This window comes from Oryctolagus cuniculus, chromosome 14 (assembly GCF_051225735.1).
Source record: "Oryctolagus cuniculus isolate XC-2025 breed Fujian yellow rabbit chromosome 14, ASM5122573v1, whole genome shotgun sequence".
Lineage (NCBI taxonomy): Eukaryota > Metazoa > Chordata > Mammalia > Lagomorpha > Leporidae > Oryctolagus > Oryctolagus cuniculus.
The window spans coordinates 38,112,980-38,126,014 of record NC_142880.1 but is presented as its reverse complement, the minus strand read 5'-3'; the positions used below and the strand labels follow the sequence as shown (position 1 = coordinate 38,126,014).

Genomic DNA, 13,035 nt, shown 5'->3' with positions numbered 1-13,035 from the left:
TTTTGGAAATTTAACTGTATATCCTGCCCCAAGAATTTTTTCTAATTACATTTTATCACTACCACAGTTCTGAAAACTAGGTGATTTTGTTTCCATTTTAGAAAAGAGAACTGTTTAAAGCTAAAAACACAAGGACAAGTGGATAGAAAATGGTAGAGACAGAATTTGAATCCAGTTTCTTTTGGCTCCAAAACCAGTTGTGTTTACACTGCACCATAAAGTGACATCCTATATTCTCTATTTTAGAAGGCATATATGCTTATATGTTATATACTTTAGTTTTACAGAGTGTGAAATTGTCTGTTGACAGGGTAGGTCTATATCTCTTGCCACTCCCAAAACTCAGGATAAATGTAGTTTTCCTGTTTCCAGTTCTTTTTCTTAGAATTCTGATTACCGCTGAAGATACATACATAATGACACTAGTTGGCTGTATGCAAATTACTTATTTTACAGCTTTCCTTTCCCTCACTGGCTCCTAACAGTATTTTTCTCATCTAGTCATTGCCTTCTGCATTCTCCACAACCATAGTTTGATCCTTTTTTCATTTTCATTAATACTTTGGTTTTCTTACTTATGGTAAACCATCTCTCTCTCTCACTGTCAAAACAGGCAGAGTTAGACAGAGAGAGAGACAGAGAGAAAGGTCTTCCTTTTCCATTGGTTCACCTCTGAAGTGGCCGCTACGGCCAGCGTGTTGCGCCGATCCGGCGCCTGGAGCCAGGTGCTTCTCCTGGTCTCCCATGCGGGTGCAGGGCTCAAGCACTTCTTGGGCCATCCTCCACTGCCTTCCCGGGCCACAGCAGAGAGCTGGACTGGAAGAGGAGCAACCGGGACAGAATCCGGCGCCCCGACTGGGACTAGAACCCAGGGTGCTGGCGCTGCAGACGGAGGATTAGCCTAGTGAGCCACGGCGCAGGCCAACCATCTCTTAACCTCCTTTGCGGGCTCCTCTTGTGAGTCCTGCACTGCCGGGATGGTGGGGCGGTGGCGACAAGAAGCACTGGAGCAGGCGCCGCGGCTCACTAGGCTAATCCTCCGCCTAGCGGCGCTGGCACACCGGGTTCTAGTCCCGGTCGGGGCGCCGGATTCTGTCCCGGTTGCCCCTCTTCCAGGCCAGCTCTCTGCTGTGGCCAGGGAGTGCAGTGGAGGATGGCCCAAGTGCTTGGGCCCTGCACCCCCATGGGAGACCAGGAAAAGCACCTGGCTGCTGGCTCCTGCCATCGGATCAGCGCGGTGCGCCCGCCGCAGCGCGCTGGCTGTGGCGGCCATTGGAGGGTGAACCAATGGCAAAGGAAGACCTTTCCCTCTGTCTCTCTCTCTCACTGTCCACTCTGCCTGTCAAAAACAAACAAACAAACAAACAAAAAGAAGCACTGGAGACAAGTTTTGGTGAACAAGTCTGTTAAACAACAATCAAGCATAAGCTTTTAAAGGGCCGGCAGAGGCGGCTTAGCTAGTTCAGGTCAACACTAATTCTATAGGACAAAGCTGAAACTGGCGCTGCTGTGCTTCTCCAATCAGCTTGAAGGACACATAGCCTACATAGCCTTCCAGGGGGTCCTATTGGGCCTGGGCCATACCTGGGAGCTGTTTACCTGATTGACAGTTATGAGGCCCTTCAACAGCAAGGGGGTGGGGGAAAGGGTCTTTTCCTGAGGCATGCTGTGCCAATGCCCTCTTAACCTCTTGTGTGGGCTAGGCAGGCAGTCTCCAAGCCAGGCACAGGATCACCCACACTCCTTGAGAAATTGGAGATCTTTTTATCACAAAATCCTGCAGCTTGTCTTTCTTTGATCTTTAAACTCTTCATGCCGACCCTGCCCCCCACTTTCCTATGTGCAAATTGATCAGTCTTTGAGAATGGTCCAGTTTCTGTTTTTGTACAGATTGTTCTTCCTTTATCAAGTCCTGGAGGAAAAGCTCTCTATATAATTACCTCCATGTTCTTCACTGCCCATGCTGTTAGTAAGTTTTGATTGATTAAGTAACTTCCTCAAAACTAGAACCATAATGTTATACTAACCATTTTTTTAAGAGTAGAAATCTCATAAAAACAGATTAAAAACAAGCTTACAAGTTTGGTAGAGCGTAATGGAAACAGAAACTTCAAGGAAAACCATTGTTAACTTTTGAACTAAGTTTGTAGACTCTGACATTAAGTGTCATATATGTACATTGTGGGGGAGGAGGGAGGACTTACAGGAGTGTCTAGTATGCCCTGTGGTATTGTGTCACATGATTGTACATTGTTAGGAAATTTCTTCCCACAGTGTGGTAACATATTCTTAGTAACAATGTAATGGGGTTCTACTGTATGACTTTGGGCTATAAAATGAGAGTGTTTTAACTTCTCAAAGCATGTTCTGTCTGAAAGGAGAGTCAGTGTTTAATTCCTGAGTTATTGTCTGACCATAACAACAACAAAAGACTAACACAGGCTTGACAACAGGTATTAAAATGAGTTATTTGTCATATTGAACTCTTAAAATGTATTTTACTTTGTTATTTTGTATTAATTTATATTGGGAAAAAAATGGCCAGTGCACAAAGATGTTTTTGTTTTATTGCAGGCAGCTGTTAAATCTAGGAAAGCGACAGATACCTATAAACTATATGTGGAAAAATATGCATTAGCAAAAACTGATTTTGAACAGAAAATGACAGAAACTGCTCAGGTTGGTATTTTTAACGCTTTAAAATCACAAACAGGATATTTTGTATTTGTGTATACTTTTTAAATGAATTTTTCTGTCATAATTTTTTAGAGTTAGAAATATTAAAATGCACAGTCTCAGTGTTGTAATAATGCTATCTGAAAAATAGGCATATTGTTTGGGTGATTGAGATCAAGATGCAATAGTGCATTACTATGTTGGAAGAAGTTGTTCAGGTAGCTCTAGAGAGGCTGATTAAAGATTCCTGGGGAAAAACTAGGTGTTGGTAGATGATGAACACGGTGCTGATTGTTAACCCTTTGTGTGGAGTTTAAAGTTTACTTTTGCTTATGAAGAAAACCGGAAGTGATTCAGTGCTGAGGATACCATTAACAAACCTTGCTGTCTGCTAAAGGATTTACAGTTTACTAAAGGCAGACAGACATTGAAATTGTCAGTTTCCATAGGTGTGTGGTAAATTACACCTGACTTGGCATGTGTAGTGCCCTGGTTTAAGATGGGTGCCTCTTACAAGTCTTACCTAACACTTCTACCCTTACCCTTGTCTTCTTGTTTTGTTTTCCTCCTTAGTACCTACCATCATCTAACACACCAAAAATTTCATTTTCTTTGTAAATCAGGGCAGGGTGGGTATCCTGAGGTGACAAGGACCCCAGAAATCTCAAGGATTGACCTTTCTCGTGCTCCACGTCTGTTGTGGATAGTTGCAGTGCTGGTGCACGTCGTCCTCATGTGGGTGTAGGGGAGGCTGGTAGAGGAACCTCTTTCTGGGATGTTGTTAGTCATTATACACGAGAGGCTAGAAATGTAGTGAATCTCACTGGCTCTCCTGTTCTAACTGCTGTCTATCTTCCCTCACTAGGATGTAAATTCTTTGAGCGCAAGGATTTATTTATTTATTGCTATATCCTCAGCATTTACAGTAGTTACTGGCTCATACTGGGTACTCAGAATGAAAGAAGGACTTGATAATTTAGATGTTTTGGACTTTAGATCTTTCTGTTTTTTCACTTGAAGTGGTGAATGACTCATAGGCATGCTTGTGTGCGTATATGTTTCTGTCTTCACTTCCCGTGTGTAGACGCTGGTATATACAGTGTCCGCAGCGGTAAGACAGACAGCTCCTTGATGGGGTTCACAGTCAAGAGGAGGGAGGCAGACATTAGCTGCTTTAAAATAGGAAAATGATTAGTATCTGCTAATGAAAATGTTTACTTTTCAGTTATTTAAATTGAGAAAAAACAGGAATTAGAACTTGTGAGTCAGCGTTGTTCATATTACCTTATAACAATTTTTTTAGCATTCTTCTTTTTGTTTCTTTGTCGCTATCTGCTTCCCCATTGCTTTGTCTTTTTTTTTTTTTTGCTTTCTTTCCAAAATGGTATTTTAATTGTTTATTCTGCTATTTGCAAATTGGCTATGTTAATTTATCTGAGTGGATGTGTGACCATACTGCTTTTAAATGTGATGCTATACTTTGCAAATGTGTATGTGTTTTCTTTGCCTCTGTGTCTATCTCTGTGTTTTTACTTTCAATCCAGCTCCCTGCTAATGTGCCTAGGGAAGTAGTAGAAGATGGCCCAAAAACTTGGGCCCCCTTCCACCCAGGTAGGAGACTGGGATGGAGTTCCTGGCTCCTGGCTTTGGCCTGGCACCTTCTGACCATTTGAGGGGTGAACCAGCAGATGGAAGATCATTTCTCCTCTTTCTCTATAACTGCCTTTCAAATAAATAAATAAATCTTTTTTTCTTAAAAAAAAAAAAGAGTTGAGGAACATACAGTAGAAGAATGATTCTGTAGTTCATATTTAAAAGAAATAGCTTTCAGCTGAAATTTTAGCAATCAATAGGTATTTTCTCACAAGCGGACATACATACAGGAAAGTCCAGCCACATAGTCATTAACTTCCTGTGGAGGACACCTGCCTTCGAGGGGAACTGTGTCTGCGCTCTCTTCTGCATTGGCTGCACTGAAGAGTATATTAAAGCATGAGTGCGTACAGAAGCTGAAGGCATGATTCTGATGCAATGTGGAAACTTTTTTGGGGGTACTGCTATTCCTTAAAATCAGTGACCATTGAACTCAGAGGATTTCAGCCATGGGAAAGGAGTACCATGTACCATCTTAACTGTTTTGAGTATAAGTAAATGAAATCTCTTGAAAAATCCGTTTTTTTTTTTCCCCTTTTCAATTTCAAGTTCATTATGTTCACATGTATTATTACAATAATTGTAAAAAGTTGTCTTGTCAGCCAGGATATATAAAAGGATATATTAAAGCTACAGAGATCCTGAAAATCCTAAATCTGAAAGTGTTGCTTAGCAAATCCCAAAGATTCCAAAACTAGCTATCTCACTGCTTTAAAGAAAACAAAATTACTGTGTTTTGTTTTAAACTTTTTCAAATGTCCCATTAACTAGTAGTGGTGAAAAGCAGAAAGAGAGGTCACAATTTCAATCATTCTGATTGTCTACTCACATGAAAAAACTTAACTCACAAACACTCTAAGTAAAGTAAATTCTAACTGCTGTCACCCAAGGCACTTAATTTCTTTTTCCACTAGTAAATAAATGTTCTGCCACCCAAATTTGATTTCACTGGGATGAGGTCAACCTGACTAGCCTGCAACAAAAGGAAAGTGGTGAAGGATCTGACTTCTAAAAACCCAAACTAAAACCCACTTTTTATGAAGAAGCAGTTCAACCAGCTAGGACTTAACTGGTGCTCAGATGGGATTGTCATTGCAGGCAGCAGCTTATTAACCTGCTGCACCACAACAATGGCCTCTGTTGCGCAATTCTTTTTTTTTTTTTTTCTTTAAGATTTATTTATTTATTTGAAAGTCAGAGTTACACAGAGATAGAAGGAGAGGCAGAGAGAGAGAGAGAGATCTTCCATCCGCTGGTTCACTCCCCAGTTGGCCGCAATGGCCGGAGCTGTGCTGATCTGAAGCCAGGAGCCAAGAACCTCCTCTGGGTTTCCCATGCGGTGCCGGGGCCCAAGGACTTGAGCCATCTTCTACTGCTTTCCCAGGCCATAGAAGAGAGCTGGATCAGAAGTGAAGCAGCTGGGTCTCAAACCCGTGCCCATATGGGATGCCGGCACTGCAGGTGGCGGCCTTACCTACTACGCCACAGTGCCGGCCCCTGTTGCTCAATTCTTGAGAGTAATTCAGGATCTTCAAGGATTGATATCCCATTGACTTGGTCGGAGTAGCAGTGATAAGCACTCTCTTTTAACTCTGCCATTCCTCATGAATCACATTGGTTTAAGTTTTTGGATGTTATATTACCCCAAAAATTGATTTTTTTAAAAGCTCATAACATTTATACAACTTTAGATACCATTTGGCTTAATAATTTTGATCATGTAACTCAGTGATGAAGAAATTTGGCTATTAAATATGGAGTGAGGGAACTTAATGTGATAAACTAAGAAGAAAAAATAACAAACCACTTAGTTCCTTTCTTTTTTTACAAGTGATTTAATTTGGAGAGAAAATGGATCATAAGATGTGTACAACAGATATGACAAATTATTTTGTTTGGAAATGGGTGCTTCAGCATTTCCCACAGCCTGTTTGAAGGATATTGCTCTTCTCTTAGATACTCATGTTCAGGAAGTAGAAAAACAAAAAGGGTTGTGAGGTCAGGGAAATTTAGAAACTGCTGTGTAAGCAAAGTGGAATGCGCCTCCTGTGTCAGTGTTTCTCGGGGTCTAGTATGCTCACTGTGAAGCCGAGGCCAGCGGTGCTTTCCTCTCTGGGGGTAGATGGTGGAGTCACTTGGGATCACTTGCATTCCCCAGGTAGCATGTGGAGATGTGTGTGTTCTGTGGTTTCAGAACGTTCCCCTGGCGATGGATGCATCCCCATCTTGGGTTGAGAACTGCTGGTATAGAATATTCAGGCTTTCCTGAACTTCTTTCATCACAGATGACCTCTTCTGGAAACTGTATGCTGACATTTGAACAACTGGAAAGACATGCTGAGAGTCTGTGGGCTGTTAGGTTGTGAAGTCGTCAGGACTAAGCTAGTACTGGCTTTGTAACACTTCTCTTCTAGGTCTCCGAATTTTCTGACCCTAATTCTGTTGACTTGTATCTTCAAACTCTGAAAAAGCTGATGTTTGCCTAAGAAATAGCATAAGAAAAAGTTACTGTTTCTTAATACTAAATTTCAGGCCTCACTAACACCCATTTGTCCAGAGACATTGTTAAACATCATGTAATAATGATAACTTGCTAGTTTGGTTATCTATACTGAGATAATTCCTAAAAGCACTTTTGATTTTGATTCCAGGACACACATATGCACACATGTACGTGCACGCTGTCATATATAATAGTTTATAGATAAGATACTGTATACTGTATATATTTAACTTTTTATATTTTCTACCTAGAAATTTCAAGATATTGAAGAAACTCATCTCATTCACATAAAGGAAATTATAGGATCCTTGTCTAATGCTATAAAGGAAATTCATTTGCAAATAGGCCAAGTATGTTTTTTTTACTTTATATTGAACTGATTTATGAAAATATTGTTCATATGTGACTCTTAAAATCTTTGTATTACTCTTTCCAAAACGTATATGATGCTAAATTATTTCAGATAAAGGATACATATTTATATGCCTTAAATATAAAATAGGATTTTTGGTTGGCCTTGAAAGATGATCTTCCTTCCTTCCTTCCTTCCTTCCTTCCTTCCTTCCTTCCTTCCTTCCTTCCTTCCTTCCTTCCTTCCCTTTCTCTCTTCTTTCTTTCTCTCTTCTTTCTTTCTTTCTTTCTCTCTTCTTTCTTTCTCTCTCTCTCTCTCTCTCTCTCTCTCTCTTCTGTCTCTCTCTCTCTCTCTCTCTCTCTTTGTCAGAGTTACACAGAGAGAGAGCATGCGAGGGAGGGAGGGAGAGAGGGGTCTTCCATCCAGTGGTTCACTCCCCAGATGGCTGCAATGGCCGGAGCTGTGCTGAACCGAATTCAGGAGCCAGGAGCTTCTTCTGGGTCTCCCATGTGGGTGGGTGCAGGGGCCCAGGCACTTGGGCCATCTACTACTGCTTTCCCGGGCCATAGCAGAGAGCTGAATTGGAAGAGGAGCAGCCGGGACTAGAACCGGCACCCATATGGGATGCTGGCACTGCAGACAGTGGCTCTACCCGCTATGCCACAGTGCCGACTCTTAAAGATGATATTTCTAATTACTTTTTAAAATTGATTATGCTTGATCCTCTTTACATTAAAATTCTGAAGTTATTAAGGTTTAAATTCTTTTTTTTAAGTTTTTCTCTTTAGAGCAGCAACTTCATTAAGTTATAAAACTTGTATTTAAAAATGTTCCAAAAATACAAAAAATTTTAATGAAGATAATTTGAAGTGCATTGAAATTCAACAGTACAAAAAATGAAATTTGTTATTTAATACTAAAAATCTGAAACTGTTTACATTGCCTATGTCAGTTTTATTTATCATGAGAATTATGTCTCTCAAATTGTCAGAGTTGGAAACAGGAAACTGTCTTTTTAAGGCGGTAAGGCCATTTTTAAGGAGTTAGTGTAAGGAGAGGTTGATCCGTACAGATTTACTAACATGAAGTTTTTTTTGTTTTTTTTTTTAAAAGAGTTTATTTATTTGAGAAGCAGAGTTACAGACAGTGAGAGGGAGAGACAGAGAGAAAGGTCTTCTTCCCGGTCTCCCATGTGGGTGCAGGGGCCCAAGAACTTGGGCCATCTTCTACTGCTTTCCCAGGCCACAGCAGAGAACTGGATTGGAAGAAGAGCAGCCAGGACTAGAACCGGCACCCATATGGGATACTGGCGCTGCAGGTGGAGGACTAACCTACTGCCCCACGGCGCCAGCCCCAAGTTTTTGGTTTTTTTTTTTTTTGAAGATTTATTTTATTTATTTGAAAGACAGTTATAGAGAGAGGTAGAGACAGAAAGAGAGGTCGTCCAAGCGCTGGTTCAGTCCCCAAATGGCCATAACGGCCAGAGCTGAGCCAATCTGAAGCCAGGAGCCAGGAGCTTCTTCTGGGTCTCCCATGTGGGTGCAGGACCCGGGACATCCTCTGCTGCTTTCCCAGACACATTAGCAGGGAGCTGGATCAGAAGTGGAGCAGCAGGGACACAAACTCTCGCCTAAATGGGATGCTGGTACTATAGGCCAGGGCTTTAACCCACTGTGTCATAGTACTGTCCCTTAACACCAAGTTTTAAAACAGAGCAGGTTGGGTAAAGGAAAGCTCTCAAAGACCCTTGGCTCAACAGAATGTATTTTGGTGTGATTATTTTAATTGCTTTTTGGAAGTTTTACGTGAAAGTAAGAATGTTTATGGGAAAAGAAAAAAATCATCTCTATCTCATTTTAATAGGTCCATGAAGAATTTATAAATAACATGGCTAACACTACAGTTGAAAGTTTGATACAAAAATTCGCTGAGTCAAAAGGCACTGGGAAGGAAAGACCTGGTAAGATGGTAAACTCTGCAAGGAAACACTTTCTGATTTTCCTCTGGTTACAAATAAATTTGCTTGCCTATGTCACATCTGAACTAACATTTCCAAACTGTAAGGTAGAACCAAATCTAAAAATAGAGTATACCTAAAAATCTGTAAAATTTCAGAAAATTTTTTTCTTTGTGTCTCATGATGTGAAATTGAGATTTTTTTTTTGTTTGGCTTTTAGTGGTTAATATTTTAGTATTTAAAGTGGTTATTATAACCTTCACTGAATCTATTGCAGTTTGTTTAGATTTTTGAAAGTAGTTAGCTACAGATCATTTTTCAGAATATTTCTTTAGTTATTTATTTGAGAGGCAGAATGACACGCAGAGCGAAAGGAATCGAGAGAGTGGCCCCTGTTTGCTGGTTTATTCCCCAAATGCTACCAGTGACCTTGGTCCAAAGCCTGGAGCCAGGAAGTCAGTCCTGGTCTCCTAGGATGGTAGGAACCAAACACTTGAACTGTCATTGCTGCCTCCCAGGGTCTGCATTGGGATCCTGCAGTGAGGAGCTGGAGCTGGGCATCAGAACCAAGCACTCTGATAGAGGGCACAGGTGTCTTATTAACGCGTAGGCCGAATCCCTTCCCCTGAAAGGCCATTTTAATAAAGGAAAGATTGACGGAAAACATTGACTTCTCAGAGCATTGAGGCTACCATAGAGCTTTTCTTAAAATTTAAAAACATCTTTTCTCATTCAAGCATACATTCAACAAATATATTTATTGAGTGCTAATTCTAGGAATTGAGGATATACCAGTGAACAAATGGATACAAGAATCTTGGTGTTCTTATTTTTGTGAACAGATGATAAGAATTAGGAATCCTAGAGTCTGTTTTTTTTTTTCTTTTTTTAAAGATTTATTTATTTGAGAGGCAGAGTTATAGAGAAAGAGAGAGGGAGAGACAGAGAGAAAGGTCTTCTAGCAGCTGGATCACTCTCCAAATGGCTGCAATCAATGACTGGAGCTGAGCCAATCTGAAGCCAAGAGTCAGGAGCTTGTTCTAGGTCTCCCATGTGGGTGCAGGGGCCCAAGCACTTAGGCCATCTTCCACTGCTTTCTCAGACCATAAACAGAGAGCTGGTTTGGAGGAGGAGCAGCTGGGACATGAACCATATGGGATGCCAGCACTGTAGGCAGAAGCTTAGCCCACTACACTACAGCTCTGGCCCTCCAAATTCTATTTTTAATAAGCAAGTTATGAAATGTTGAATATAAGAAGTAGCTCCTTCCCCTCTCCTGCTTAGCATACCTATCATCTTCCAAATTACTTGAGTCTTTTTATTAGTGACCATACCATGTTTTTACAAGGATAATTTGTTTTATTCCACGGGCAAAAAGTTAAGTTTAATAAAGAAGTTAAAAAATGATAATGGCATTTAGGAAAATGGACTTTTTTTTTTTATTAAGTCTGGGAGCTTTTTTTTTTTTTTTTTTTTGACAGGCAGAGTGGACAGTGAGAGAGACAGACAGAGAGAAAGGTCTTCCTTTGCTGTTGGTTCACCCACCAATGGCTGCCGCGGCAGGCGCGTTGCGACCAGCACACCGCGCTGATCCGATGATAGGAGCCAGGGGCTTCTCCTGGTCTCCCATGGGGTGCAGGGCCCAAGCACTTGGGCCATCCTCCACTGCACTCCCTGGCCACAGCAGAGATCTGGCCTGGAAGAGGACAGAATCCGGCGCCCTGACCGGGACTAGAACCCCGTGTGCCGGCGCCGCAAGGCGGAGGATTAGCCTAGTGAGCCACGGCGCCGGCACCTACTTTTCTTAAGTGTAATTCGTAGACTAAGGCTTGAAACCTAAATGACCTTCAGTTTCTTCATCATCTTCCCAAATTTCATTAATTTTCAAATCTTACTAATTTGGTTGTGTTAGTATTTCTGTCTTCAAACTCTCTTTCAATGCTTTTTTTTTTTTTTTTTTTTTTTGAGAGAGAGAGAGAGACAGAGAGAAAGGTCTTTCTTCCATTGGTTCACCCCCAAATGGCCACCATGGCTGGCGCGCTGTGCTGATCCGAAGCCCAGGAGCCAGTTGCTTCCTCCTGGTCTCCCTCGTGGGTTCAGGGGTCCAAGCACTTGGGCCATCCTCCACTGCCCTCCTGGGCTACAGCAGAGAGCTGGCCTGGAAGAAGAGCAACCAGGACTAGAACCCTGTGCCCATATGGGATGCCGGTGCTGCAGGTGGAGGATTAACCAAGTGAACCATGGCGCCGGCCCTCTTTCAATGCTTTTTCTACCCATCTGATTAATTTGCAGGTTTCTCATACTTAAATATAGAGACATCTCTAGTTCATTTTACACATTACAGCACATTCAGGTTTTTTGTTTTTTTTTTTTTTTTGAAGATTTGTTTGTTTATTTTTGAAAGGCAGAGTGGCTGAGAAGAGAGATCTCTTCTTCCACTGGTTGAGTCCCTGAATGCCTACAACATTTGGGACTGGGCCTGACTGAAGCTAGGAAACCAGCAACTCTGGGTCTCTGACTTGGGTGACCAGAACCCAGGTGCTTAGTCCATCGTCTGCATCCTGGGTGCATTAACAGGAAGCTGGATTGGAAGAAGAGTAGGACTTGATCCTGGTCCTTCTCATACAGAATGGGGAGGTTCCAGACAGTGGCTTAACCTGCTGTGCCACAGTGCCCATTCCAACATTCAGCCTTTACCAGACAATTAGGAACTTTCAATTGCGCTACTTAAAAATCTGTGAAGTTTCATTGTAGACAAATTCAAAGTCAGTCTCTGGGTTTGCCTTTAAGGATCTGGGACTGACATTCTTTTTGTTTTAAAGATGTATTTATTTATGAAAGGCAGAGTTACAGAGAGAGAAGAACATTGAGACAGAGAGAGATCTTCCATCCATTGGTTCATTCCCCAAATGGCCGCATGGCCAGGGCTGGGTCAGGCCAAAACCAGGAGCCAGGAGCTTCTTCATGGTCTCCCACATGGCCCAAGAACTTGGGCCATCTTCTACTGCTTTCCCAGGTGTATTACCATGAAGCTAGATTGGAAGTGGGTCATCCAGGACTCGAACTGGCACCCATTTGGAATACCAGAACTGTTGATGGCAGCTTTAACCTGCTGCACTGCAGTGCTGACTCCGAAGGGGCTTTCTTTAGTTTACGTTTTCATTATCCTCATTCTAGTACTTTAATGTGACTTATCTGAACTGTTTACTGTGTCCTGTGCATCACCCCTTTCCCCCTTTAGTACCTTCCTTATGTCCTTGTCCTATGAAATGCTGTATCCCACTCCTTTTCTACTCCAGATCTTCTTTCTCATTTACGTATCGAATGAAAGAATTCTTAAAGAGCTAGTATATGCACTGCTTCCTCCATTAAAAGTGCCTGAGAACTTGGGACAGGCATTTGGCACAGCAGAATGCCCTGTGGGCTGCCCTCATCCGTTATTAGTGTGTCTGGGTTTGAGTCCCAGCACCAGTTTCAATTCCAGCTTCCTGCTGATGCACACCCAGGGAGGCAGCAGGTGATGGCTCAAGTATGTTGGGCCTTGCCACCCAGGTGGGAGACATGAATTTAGTTTCTGAGCTTTGACTGGACTGGCCTAGCCCCAGCTGTTCTAGACATTTGGGGAGTGAACCAGTGATGAGAGATATTTCTCTGTCTCTCTGCCTTTCAAATACATAAAAAATTTATTTATTTATTTATTTATTTATTTATTTATTTATTTATTTTTTTGACAGGCAGAGTTAGACAGTGGGAGAGAGATAGAGAGAGAAAGGTTTTCCTTTTTCCGTTGGTTCACTCCCCAAGTGGCTGCTAAGGCCAGCGTGTTATGGCCGGCACTCTGGCCGATCCGAAGCCAGGAGCCAGGTGCTTCCTCTTGGTCTCCCATGTGGGTGC

At 42.0% G+C, this 13,035-nt stretch overlaps 1 protein-coding gene across 2 annotated transcripts in view; it reads left to right on the top strand.

The window, feature by feature from the left end:
- The window catches only part of FCHO2 (FCH and mu domain containing endocytic adaptor 2), a 128,128-nt gene that overhangs the window by 39,895 nt on the left and 75,198 nt on the right, over positions 1-13,035 (top strand). For both annotated transcript variants that reach the window (XM_070056561.2, XM_089312569.1), the window contains exons 6-8: positions 2,575-2,679; positions 7,084-7,182; positions 9,048-9,144. In XM_070056561.2, the coding sequence (XP_069912662.1) occupies positions 2,575-2,679; positions 7,084-7,182; positions 9,048-9,144 (301 nt within the window). The remainder of the gene's footprint in view (positions 1-2,574; positions 2,680-7,083; positions 7,183-9,047; positions 9,145-13,035) is intronic.